The sequence below is a fragment of the Anopheles aquasalis genome, chromosome 2, assembly GCF_943734665.1.
Source record: "Anopheles aquasalis chromosome 2, idAnoAquaMG_Q_19, whole genome shotgun sequence".
In the NCBI taxonomy this organism is placed as follows: Eukaryota; Metazoa; Arthropoda; class Insecta; order Diptera; family Culicidae; genus Anopheles; species Anopheles aquasalis.
In genome coordinates, this window is record NC_064877.1 from 23,410,001 (window position 1) to 23,422,500 (window position 12,500).

A 12,500-nucleotide genomic window follows, 5' to 3' on the forward strand; every position below is an offset into this window, starting at 1 on the left:
CTGTCGTTGGAGTGTTTATCTTGGGTTTGGATTGCACATTCGGTCCACGCTCTGCAACCTGTTGCTGGCTGCTGCTGCTGCAACCTTCAACTCTGTTCGACGCCCCCTGGGCCACCCCATTTGGCGGATGGATGTCAGAGCGCGGGATTATGAAATGAAATCACAGACTTGGACGGCAGACTGGGCGGATGAGCTGGTGATAAGAGGGGAGTAAAAATGAAAACTGACAGCAGCAGCACCCGGCCGGTGGCCATTCGATGGAGGAGGAGGAGAAGTAAAATGCGTCACGAGAGAGTGTGTTGCTGGTCACGGCTGCGCTGGCGGAAACCGATAGCTCCGATGAGTTGTTGTTGTTTGTTTGAAACATGAACCGGGTGTTACATATAATGTATACTGTATCTAATTCCTTGCCGCGATTGCACTTGTACACTCCGCTCACGATCGTAGGATGGGCGTTAGCAAAAGGTAGAGATAACTGGAGTGGTGTTTGCTGTATTTTGCTTTCCGGATGTTCCATGTGGCGCGATAGCACGATACATGTTGTCACTGCTTTTAAATCGCTGACTGACGCTGATCCAGTTTAATGTCGTATCGCAATGTTTCAATAAATTTTTAAACTTTACTTGCTTGTTGTCCGGTTTGAAGAGAGCATGCACCATGAAGATGAAGTGTACAAAAACGTATTCATTGGAATGCACTGCTCGTAACTACATTTTGTGACTCACCGGAAGTGCCATTCTCTCCTCGCACCGGATAGACTGCCACGGCCACGAATCGTTTGCTTGTGTCCGTGGTGCTGGTTCGTTGAAAACGTTCGATGGAAATCACGGAAACTCAATAAAAGAAAACTTGATCCTTCCACTCGAATCGGAATCGGAACCAATCGACTGGCACGGAGCGGAGCAAAGTCACACTCGTACGCTTGCCATCCGCGAACACCAGAGACGTGTGAGTTGAGCTTTCAGCTTTTAGTCCTGCACCCACCCGAGAAAGGTGATTCTGCATGCTCCTCCATCGGGCGCTAGTTACCAGGTTTCATTTGCAACTCAATTCGTCGATCACAGCGACAACAAGCAGAACGTGCTGAAGGACGAAAGAAGGGAAAAACTTTCGGCGCATGAAAACACGCAACAGGGCGTGAAACATCGCGCTCGCCCGAGGGGAGGAACAACTCCGGAAACGAATCGGAACGGAATCGTCGGGATGATGGCCGATGGGTCGTTAGGATGGCGCGGAAGCAATGGCCTAGGCCAAAGGCCAATGATGAGATGGAGCGATTGAGAAGGAAAAGTTATCGAAACGATAAAATTGATTCTTCCTCTTTGATGCGAATAGCGAGCGAGCGCGCGGGCGAGAAGGAAACGACTTCAACTGTAGTTTTCCCATCGACCATCGTGAGTTGTGGCTTTCTCGCTAGGTAACTTCACAGAGAGGCTGATAACTGTCGTGGTTTTCCGGGGGAAGCTGCCGGAGGTGAACTTTCTGTCCGCTAGTCAGTGAGGATTCTTGCTGTTAAAGTTTCGCATTCGAGAGGATTGCGACTCGAGTATCGGTTGGGTTGTTGTTTATGTTTATGGTGAAATGTTTTATCGAGGATCATCAGAAGGAATAGTTTAGTGCAGATGTTGTATCTTAGAGTTGGTAATGATTGGTAAAATAAATATTTGATTTGAATTCTGGTCTGGTGCTAATTAAATATCATCTTTAGGAAGCGACTTTCGTGAAACTATTGTTAGAATATGTACTAAAGAAAACATTAAACCGTTTGCAATAGTTACAATCGAGCAAAATTTGTATTGGGCATGCTATGTATCCAGACATAAAATGCTGAAGTAACTTTACGTTTAATTTTGAATCTACCCATTACTATCGCTGCCATTGTCTCTTAGATCTGTCGAAGAATGTTGTGAATAATCGAAGAGAACGAAAATACTCGCAATCGATACACAATCGTACTGGCCAGATTCCATTCCGTATAAATTCCATTCGAGAGGAATTTCATTTTGCTGCAATTTTACGTCTTGCCTCCTGAATGGCACTCCTGAAACACGTATCGTTCGTGAGATCTGAAAAGTTTGCTTCTCTTTTTATGTTTCCTGTGCGCTGTTCTTTGGCGTTGGCGCACCGACTAACCAAACTATTCTGCGACAGGAGTTGTATATATAGGAGAGAACCCAAAGTAGTCGACACAAATTCGTGCAGAGTGAGGGTTAGTTGGCACAAAACCAAAAGGAACACTACTGACAGGCGAGCGTCTAGTGATGGGGTTGTAGTGATGTGTTATGCGACTCAGAGATGTCACTCCATTCTGCTCGATGCTCAGAATTCCCGCTCGGTACCATCATCCACAGCCCGGTTCACGACTGCCTTCGACATTGTGCGCGTCGACATGGTTCCGTTTCAAATTATTGGACGTTTTGATGGCACATCATGGAATCCTTGTATGATGGTTTAGGAAATGTCCGTCCATCTATATATATTCTTCTCCAACGACGCCATTTAAGAATTGTCACCCAAGAAGGCGCTCATTCCGGGCGGATCTTTGGATGAGAAATACTGCACACAAAGATAAGAACAACGCACAAGTCACACAACGGGTGTTCCAAATATAAGTATCCCTCGGATTGCCTTCCAGGAGCCTCTTAGAAGTCCCGAGTCCTGGGTTGCTTGTGTGAAAAGATGTTCCAAACGGTGCGGCATCTTCTTCCAATGCACCGTCGTCGCTTCGTTTGTAGCTTTTCCTTTGTTTCATTATCTTAACGAGCAGCAGCGGCAGCAGCACCAGTGGTCTTGGTGGTCGTGCACCATGGGAGCTCACACGTGTGCAAAGATCAAGACAGGCAGCAGCAGCAGCTCTGTGAGGTTGCTCATGATCCCCGAAACTGGGACATCATTCGAATCTTCGCTACGATTCGAAGGGAATGGTCCTACAACATGTGGTCTTACTGTAACTGTCACTGTAACCCTTGTCTCTGTCTCACATTAGGAGCTCAAGAGCAATTTTCAATTAGTGGCACAGATGGTTCACAGTATATAGCGTATGGCATTCGTGTGTGTTTTGTGCTCGTAAAACGAGACATTCAGAATGTCGTTTGTTAGAATGTTGAATCTCGTAGCACCAGTAGCTTCCCAACACCATCTTCTCAGTCCCTTCTGGAGTTCAACTCTTATAGATCCATCTTTTACATTTAAATTGATCGATGGTTACTTTGCATTTTAAACCACCGCTCCAGGGCAGAAATGGAGCAGAGTGCGTCGATTGAAACCACAAAACAGTCATTTGCGGATTCGAACGGACAAAAAAGATACCAGATGGATTCCTCTTGGTTTCGTTCGTTTGTTCTACATAATCACATAAATTAATCATGCGCATGTTTGGCTCTCACGAGGCACAGATTGCGGTGAGTAGACTCGCCTCCCACCCCGGGGGGCGGCCTCGCTTTTACGAACGAAATCGAACTTACAAGCAACCACCGCCTGTCGCCCCATCTCGAACTTCGGTTCGGTGTTCGGTAGCATCCCGTTCCATTTTATTCGTTGATGCGTGTCATGCCTATCCTTGGAGATACCCAGCATCCCCCTCGCAATAGCACCCTTCAAGATGCTTTGGAGTTTCCGACGAAGAGTTTCAAATTCTACCCAACGCCATCTTTAGGTTTGGGGAGAGAGAGATGGAGGCCTAGCAAGAAGAAGAAGAAGAGGTTCAATCACGGACGCACGCACGCACGCACGCACCGTTCTCTAATGCTGTAACAAATTGGTAGCAATATTTCAAAAGCCCATCCATTCGACATTGATCCATGGTTCCCGGGGTCCCTGTGTGGCCACGATCTCTGTTTGATCGATCGATTCGTTTTCTCTCGTCGTTTCTCGGCGTTCGGTGATTGGGGGGGCGATGCTAACTCGCCGCATAAGCCCAGGGCCAGAGATGTCTTACATCATAACTAGTGGCAATCGATCGGTGAATCAATCTAAAGCATTCACCCGCTCTACCATTTGAACACGACCTACACCATGCTGCAATCTGAACCCGTATGCAGTGTTGGTGTCGAGCTCCGGATTCCGGAAGTATTTGATTTGCTACCCGTAACACGATTACGACTGACGAGGGCTAGGGGCAGCTGTCCGGAAGCGCAGTCCGAATTCGATTACTCATCGAGCCTGTAACCCTTCGATCTACGCTTCGGTTGGACATTGCCCAGGTCGATCGCAGGTTGGGTAGTTGTATTCCTTTTGCTTTTGATGCTAGATCCAGAGCTGACACAGAAATGATGGATATCAAATTAGCACTGTGGCAGCTAGATATCCATTTGATTAGAGGGAGAAGTTTGCAGTTCACCTTCGCGAAATGACGTGTGTAAAGCAATAATTCTGCTCCGTTTCGTATGTTGTGGATCATTTATGGATGGAATAGCGATTTTTGATTTCGCTTTTGCCGTTTTAACAACCAAAGGGTACGGTATGGCATCACTTGTCTGGTGATGAGAACAAAGCGGATCTGGTTTATGCTTGATGCTCACAAACTTCTCTCTTGTCATTGGTATTCATCTGATGGCGCGACGGATGCTTTGGCATCATAAATCTCGTACACACAGCACCATAAACTGTTTGGCTCTTGTGCCTTTCGAGTGCGCTTAATCGGTATTCCGCGAATGGCGGCACCACAATATGTTACATCGCAGCATATGCTACGCCCTTTGAACCACCTTATGCATCAATTAAAAAGTCTTCGTCCTTAATGTTCGCGTCGGAACCACCGTCCGTACCAGGAATGATGAACAGAGTCGCGTCGCCAGGAAACAATATCATTCTCGACGAGCCTAATTGAACTCCACCCTCCACGGTGAGTCAATCTTCTTCATTTTCATCACGGTTTTTTCTCCGTCTCGCGACTCTCACGCACGATCACGACCGACTCCAGACGCGGCTTATTGCCAGGGAAAATTAATTTCCCCGCCACACCAGTGTTCCCCTTTTCCGCCCAATCTCCCATTTGTCACCTCAGCAAAATGGGAGCTTATTGGAGTGCGCGTGCAGCGTGTATGGTTAATTGGGTCTTTTGGGCGGGCGAACCGGGGAAGTGACACCCACCACCCGACCGTTTAATGATGCGTTGGCTGATGAATGAGCAATCTGGTGGCGGCGGGCAGGTTAAATGGCAGGGTGGGCCAAACAATATTAACCTAATCGCGTTGAAGGGCAACGTCAACGAAAGTCAGCTAATCAGGATCCGACGCCGCCATCTCCTGTGCTCGGATGATGGCCGCGTTTACGGTGGGTATTTAGTTTTGGGGGATTTTATTGGTTTAATGTTGTTTGAGGTTGACACATTGTAGCGAAGACAAATGGTGTATGGTGGCGCACACTATTTAGGTCACGAGCTCTCTTTCCTTAGCCACGGTCTGTTCCTTCTGCATACAAAGTCTTACCAGATGAGCTGATAGGGAGCTGCTGTAGGCCACATTTCTATGATTTCTCACGCTATGGGCATCAACATAGGACAGAAGGGTGCACTCGAGTACTCGAGAGACCCAGCCAGAGGTCCACAGACCATTAGATATAATCCAGCGTAACCCAGGCACCACCTCCCCCGTTGGTTCTTCGATCTTTCCTTTGCACAAGAGTCTTGGCGACTCCGTACACTGTGTGTGCGTCGTGTATTTGTGCTGTGGTCCCTGGAGTTACGATTCCAGAGCGTAACCAGAGCGAGGATTGTTGCCAGCTAGCATGTCAGCGAACCATTTTGCCAGCTAGCGCCGTTCTATGCGTATTCTAGATCCAGATTCCGGCAGATCCCTTTATTCAACCGCCCTCTCTCTCTCTCTCTCCGGCGATGGTGCAAAAGAACCGCTTGACAACCGTCAGCTAACTGTGTCTAGTGGGTGATTCTAGTGTACGGGACGGGCTTGCACAGTCCGCGTTGTATGTAATTATCGCAAACAAACCTCGCAAACTGTCCGTTGTCGACGCCACAGTCGACGTCACTTTACATTAGTGCGCCCTCCGTCCGTGTCTGTGTCGGAGTTGCGTGACGGATCCAGGCCGACGGAATCGTAGGGACCCGTTCCCCCTTCACAGCCGGTGGTGCCAGTCGGGAGAAAATTATCCCCAACCACTGGAAGGGCTGAAAGGGTGCGGTCTCGGGCATAACTGGAACATGGGAAAACTACCCTCTCTCCAAGTCCAACGAGAGCGTATGTTTTGCCACCGACAACAGGCACGCCTCAAGCATGGCGGCGACCACTAAATACTCAACGCATTAGACTCGCGGCAGAGGCAGAGACGCGGATCCCGTACGACCCGTTCCCGTACCGGGACTATCTCAACACCGGCCCTAGCACGTTCCCAAAGTGCCAGTTGCAATCCGTTGCACATTTTAATGTGCATTTATGGTGCCACATACGCCGGAGAGACCAGGGATGAATGCATGCAAACGACGATAATCCGGTGGCCATGCTTGTCGCTCTTCTTGGAACTGCTCGCTACGGTGATGGCGGCCATTGTGAGAAAGCTTCAGCCAACGGTAAACAACAGTTGGTGGTGGTGCGGTTGCTGGCGATGCTTTTAGTGCGAGTCCTTTGTGACGTGTGCTTGTTTGTTTGTTGCGTGTTGCGCTGGATGATTGATTAGTTGTCGGATTGTGTATGACGCAAACCGTCCAAAATGGTGAAGTTAATCGAGGATATTTTCCATCGCAAGAAATGAGCTTTTGTCAGATAGCAGCTCCTGCATTTGTGTTAGGCTCTTCTATTGCCCTATCAAAACCAGGCGCGTAATGAGGTCCGGATTTGGCCGCTTCCATCTGTTCAGTGGGAGTGTGAAAATATGCTGCAAAGAACCAGCAACTTTCGTTCGAAGGTCTGGCCTTTCGGAACATAATTTTGGTTCCCACCATCACTGGGCCGAGGTTGTTCTTAGCGAGGTCTCTCTATTCGTACGTCCGCTCGGGCTCAGATCTCTGGACCGCTCCCCCCACTGCCAGGTGAGCTCGGTAATCACTTTGGCCTTCGCGTTCCCCGTGGGGATACTTTGGCCTCGAGAATCCACGGACTCGCTGGCAGAGTTCCAAGCGCGTAGGCCCATGCCGTACGATCCGTGAGGCCTTGGCGTTTAACGATCTCACCGGGCGTTGGCGTACGCACGCACACCAACTGAACTGCGTTCGAAAGAAGAAAAAAAACCGGTGAAAACAGCGCAGCAAGGAAGTGGGATCAGCAGCAACGAAAAAAAAAATGGAAATAATAAACGAAAATGAAACCGAACCGCGTGCGGCCGCGAACGAGCGAGCCGGTGAACGAGCCCGCGGCCCGCGTAGCTAATCCACCGAGGATCACGATTCTGTGTTCGACTTTTCTGTTGGGTTTTTTTTCGGTTTCGTTGCTCTTTTTGCCTCAATTTGAAGGCTTTTCCACGGTTGCCTGCTGCCTGCTGATGCTGCTGCTGATGATGAAAGGAAAGCCAAGAGTCAAGAGCATCTCGTATCATCGCGAACGAAACGAAACTTCTTGGTCTACCTTTCCACCGCGCCGATGATGATGATGATGATACGCTTGCGGGCGTATCGCACTCGTGTGCATGCTTCTCGCGCACGGCCAAGAAATTCTGGGCCCCAGGAAAAGGGCGGGCGGTAAGGCTCGAAAATGTGCGGCGTAACGAAATTGATTACCACTTTTCTGTTCCGCCGCCACCACGGGGGGAACGCTACGTTCCCATCGCAGCAGCACCACGATGATGATGAAGCTGATGATGGTAGGGGGTGTGTGGGAGGGATGTCTGATAATGCGCGTTTCATATTTCCCTTACCCTTCGCTTCTTACATTCAACTAACCTTCGCCTTCTTTCTCTCTCGCTCTCTTTCCCTTCATTTCAGATACTTTGAGATCATCGTTCACGGATCATCTTCGCCGTTGTCGTCGTCGTCGTCGTCGTCGCGGTTTGAGGGCATGAGAGTGCGGTACGTGCCGGTTGCTGGTGGTGGCGCGTGATGCTGATGCTGGACGCGCGCCGTTCCAGTGTCACCGTGTCTCATGTGGCGACCGCAAGCGGAAGGAAGGACACGCCAACAACAGAACAGCCACAGCCGTACGACGATCGCGGCGCGGAGTTGGAGTTGTCGCGGAACGATATCGGGCACCGTTCGCCCGACACCGGACGTCCGGGAGAGTCGCGGGCCATCGCTGTAGGTTGCCAGCGGTTGCCGGAAGGCATCGGCGCTGGGGCCAGAGGCTAGCGAGCAGCGAGCCGGAGGATGGAGCTGAAAGTATGGGTCGAAGGAATCCAACGAATCGTCTGCGGTGTGACGGAGGTTACCACATGCCAGGTACGTACGTTCCGTGAGGTTACACTATCATCCGGCCGGAAGCATCTTCCAAACTGTGCTTCATCGCATCTCGCGTCAAAGCGCCGAATGTCGAAGCCAATCGTTCCATTCCGTCGGCACTGAATGTGTCGTCTGAATGGGATGGGAAGCACTGAACGTGTTATGTTACCGCTTGGGGTTCATGCAAGGTGTCACTAAGTGAAGAAACAACATTTTCAGCTTAACTTCCAAGCCCGTTTGCGTCATCGTCTGCATTGTCGTCGTCGTTTTCGATCTGGAATAAGTTTCGTTGAGTTCGACAGTCTTCTCGATGGATTTGACACTCGACTCCACGAGTTTGTTCGATAGTTGTGCATGCACTATTGATCATTTAATATCATTTTAATTGGATTGGGCACCAGTCAGATGACTTTTCAATCATTTTGAGCTTATGGATCCCTCAGTGACGCGTTGCACTCAGCCATTGTCATGTTTGTTCTGCTTTTTGCATGCAGCCCATCCAGCCCATCATTTCAGGGTTATCACATCACGCCAGTGTCCGTCTAATTGCCAGAATGAAATTGATATGAGTGTTTCTATAAAAAGCCGAACCAATTAAACGGCAATTAATTGCCCCTGCCTTAGCTAATGGATACCATTCTATAGTCTGGCCATTGATTTTCACTCTCTCTCGCTATCGGCAATTGGGATTCCTGTTTGTACAGAACTGATACTAGGACATGCTAGCCCGAGGTGGCTCCCTTCTCTGCGTGAATAATGCTATTTGAGCAGCATGTTTGCGGCACATAAATGCTTCCAAGAAAAATTGGCCATCTGTTGCAGGCCGCGTGGCACAGGATCTCGCTTGACTATAAACGATTCCAGCATCCATTCGATTTAAATGGCAACGAATTGAATTTGCATTGCCAACCGAGGAGAGTCTGTTGTTTCCGTTGGCACTCATGAAACGCAGGATAGAAACAAAAATTCCAGCCGTTTGCCAATATAGCAATACACAGTATGAGCGGTACGCCGTCGAGTGCAAAACTTATGGCTTCGTTTTTATTTTCATACAGAAGCTATCCAGGCTGTTCAATCGATTCGCTCGGCAGCATTCGGCAGCAAACCCGTAGTAAGTGGATTAAAGAGGATTAAATGGAATGGAAAACAGTTTGCAATCGATGCATTTCGCATCATTCTGTTTTGCGTAGTACCAATCACCCATCATACGGTGGTTTGTGCTGAAACGGAGTTTATGTGGAATGAGCGAGTAGACTTTCGAAAGTGAATTTTCCACCTCGTTTCCCTTGCGCGAAGTTGTTTTGTTTTTGGTTTGTAGAAACGGAAGTTGAGTGATTTATTCCAAATCATCGAAATGTGGTTACGTGTCCATTTTGGCGCACGGCACAAGGCTCGGATTACGGTCGTGCATAAGCGGGAAATAAAAAAAACCTAGAACATGTTATGATATTCTGACTCATCCATATTTGCTAGCAGCTTTTCTAGAGGAAGAAATGCCGTTATGCCGGCGATGCTTTTCATTCAATCGAACAAATATGGATAAGGAGATTCGCTTTCACTCAGACACCATCTTATTGATGCGGCAAACATTTATGTTCGATTTTCACGCCTGCAACGCGGAAGCAGTAAAGCCTCGCGATATGCCGCGCGAAGAGCTTCCGATTGACAGATAATTCCAGCAGGCCCCAGGGATATCAGTCAAATGACGGGGAACTCGGGGCAACGTTCAAAGTTGTGCCCTGTAAATGAGCTCAAGGACCTAGCGAGCAAACCAACAAAGTCATCACCAAATGGAAGTCCAATGATAACGCTCCTGCTGCTGCTGCCTTGTCGTGGTGCTTCCTTCCAGTCGATGTGATGATGAGGCGCAAAGCGAAACTGCGAAATGATATGGCCCCTTTCTCTCTCTCTCTCCTTTGCTTCTCTTACTCGGTGATGATACGCTTCAAAGTATCGTGTTAGCGTCTCCAAAGGCACGTGTACGTGCCCATCGGAGACGCCTTCCTGCCGTCGCCATCGCCCAAATGCTTGTCATCTTCGTTATTTAGCCTTTAGCCCGAGTGATTTTTCTTGCGCGCGAACCTTCTCTTCCGGTTCGATTGTGACGAGGAGTAGGCTCAGGAGCATCATTTGTCCTCATCATCGGTTGGGTTGGGTGGAAAATATGCTGCCCAACCTTTTAAAGGGCAATCTGATACGTGCTTCAATATGGCAATAGCAATGGCTTCGGAAAAGGCTTATAACCAGTAAACAACGAAAATTATAAATATTTTGCCCTTTATGTTGTCTGCATAGCGATTCGGTTCTAAAGAATCGGGGCATTGCATAGCCTGATAGATTTCATGATTTCGTTTACAACGTATCTGAACCTTGATCATAGTAGCCTTACGAGGTTGGTGCTATGATTTCAATAACCTGCTACTGACGTCCGTGGGATTGGGAAAATAGGGTCCTACGGTGGTTGAATTTTATACTCACTTTTTCCCCTTTCTTTTTTGGCTTCTTCACTTCACAGGATGTTGTGTTTGCTCTCGCACACGCCACCGGCAAAACCGGTCGCTTCACGCTGATAGAACGATGGCGCAATAACGAGCGGTTGCTCGCCCCCAACGAAACCCCTTTGAAGATCCTGATGAAATGGGGCGAATACTCCAGCGACGTTCAATTTATCCTGCAGCGATCCGATCAGCAGCAGCAGCAGAAAAAGGATCAGCAACAGCAACAGCCACCACAATCTCAGCAGCAGCTTTTGCGGCAACAGCAAAAGCTGAACCAGCTGAACAACAACCACATCGGAACGAACGGTTTCACCAACACCAATGGTAATCAGACCACCACCATCACGAGCAGCAGCAGCAGCAGCACTCCACCGACGAGTCCTAATGGGCTGAACAACAACACCATCATACCCACGGGTGTTATCAACGCCCACCATCAGCACCTCAACGGGACCGGCCTAAACAACAATAACTCGCTTCACCATGGGCACCACCCGGCAGGTGTGAACGGTGGCAGCATTGACGAGCGGCAGCAAGTGAACAGTAAACTTCATCAAAATAATCTGAAAAACACTACCACCAACGGTCACAGCAACCATCAACACCAGCAGCATCACCAGCAGCAACAGCAGCAGCAGCAGCATCAAACTCAACACCACAACCACCCCCAACACCTACACCACCAGCACCAGCATGTGCCATTCGTCGATCACCGACACCATCAGCCGCAGCATCATCAGCAGCAGCAGCAACCCCATCACCATCCGAATGGCGTCGCTGGTGGTGTGTTAATGCGAACCGGAAATGATCCTTCCCTTCACGGAGGAGCTGGCACTGCCGTTGGTGCCAACGGTGCTGGTGCTACGAAGCAGTCAGAATCAAACAGCAACCATCACAACGCCATCGTCGGTGGTGGTCTGGCGATGGAGCGAGGGAAAGAAACGAGAAAAAGTCTCAATTCGTCCGGGTGAGTACCTCTTCCCTTATCGATACCCCTTTTACCTTTCTGGCCTACTCGAAGATGGCCACCGCGCCACGTGAAACGAGTTTTCTCGTATGCTCCCTCGCTAGCTCTTCTTCTCGTCCATCTTTAGCTATTCATTATGCTGCTCTCGTCGTAGGCGAGCAGCGATTTGTGACCATCGGCCAGTCACGATCCGATGACGTTTAGTGGCGTCTTCCATCACTGTTCCTAATACTTTCTGCCCAGCAGGCTGACCTCATATCCATCCGTTTAGCTTTTTATTGGTATTTTGATTTTCTTATCACTGGACATGTATTTTCTTCCGTGCGATCGGTCAAGCAAGGAAGGAAAGAAGCCCAAAAAAATATGTTCAATCAACTAGATCCTAGAACAGATTTAATAGAGACTATGGATGTGAAAGAAATGAGAGTGGGAATTCTCCCTTTTTCATTCAATTAAACCGATACGGTTCAGTGATTTTTTATCGAATTCCTTGTTCACACAAGATGGTTCAACGCATGGCGTGGTGCTCTCCCTGCTTGGTGTTGTTGGGAGAAAGCTTTAAACGTTCGTTCGATGCAACTTAAAGACGATGCTCCCTTTCGAGAAGTTTTTTTTTTGTTAGTTTTATCCGCCTAAACACTCCATTCCAGTCTCTGTGTGAGTGTTTGGATTTTCTTTCGTCGAATTTTTATCCGGCAATTGGCCTCACCATCCT

The 12,500-nt window shown here is 48.8% G+C and overlaps 1 protein-coding gene across 4 annotated transcripts in view; it reads left to right on the forward strand.

Moving 5' to 3' along the window:
- LOC126569335 (protein encore) overlaps positions 1-12,500 on the forward strand; it is a 79,228-nt gene that overhangs the window by 26,641 nt on the left and 40,087 nt on the right. For all 4 annotated transcript variants that reach the window (XM_050226342.1, XM_050226343.1, XM_050226344.1 and 1 more), the window contains exons 3-4: positions 7,871-8,320; positions 10,836-11,785. In XM_050226342.1, the coding sequence (XP_050082299.1) occupies positions 8,249-8,320; positions 10,836-11,785 (1,022 nt within the window). In that variant the 5' untranslated portion in view covers positions 7,871-8,248. The remainder of the gene's footprint in view (positions 1-7,870; positions 8,321-10,835; positions 11,786-12,500) is intronic.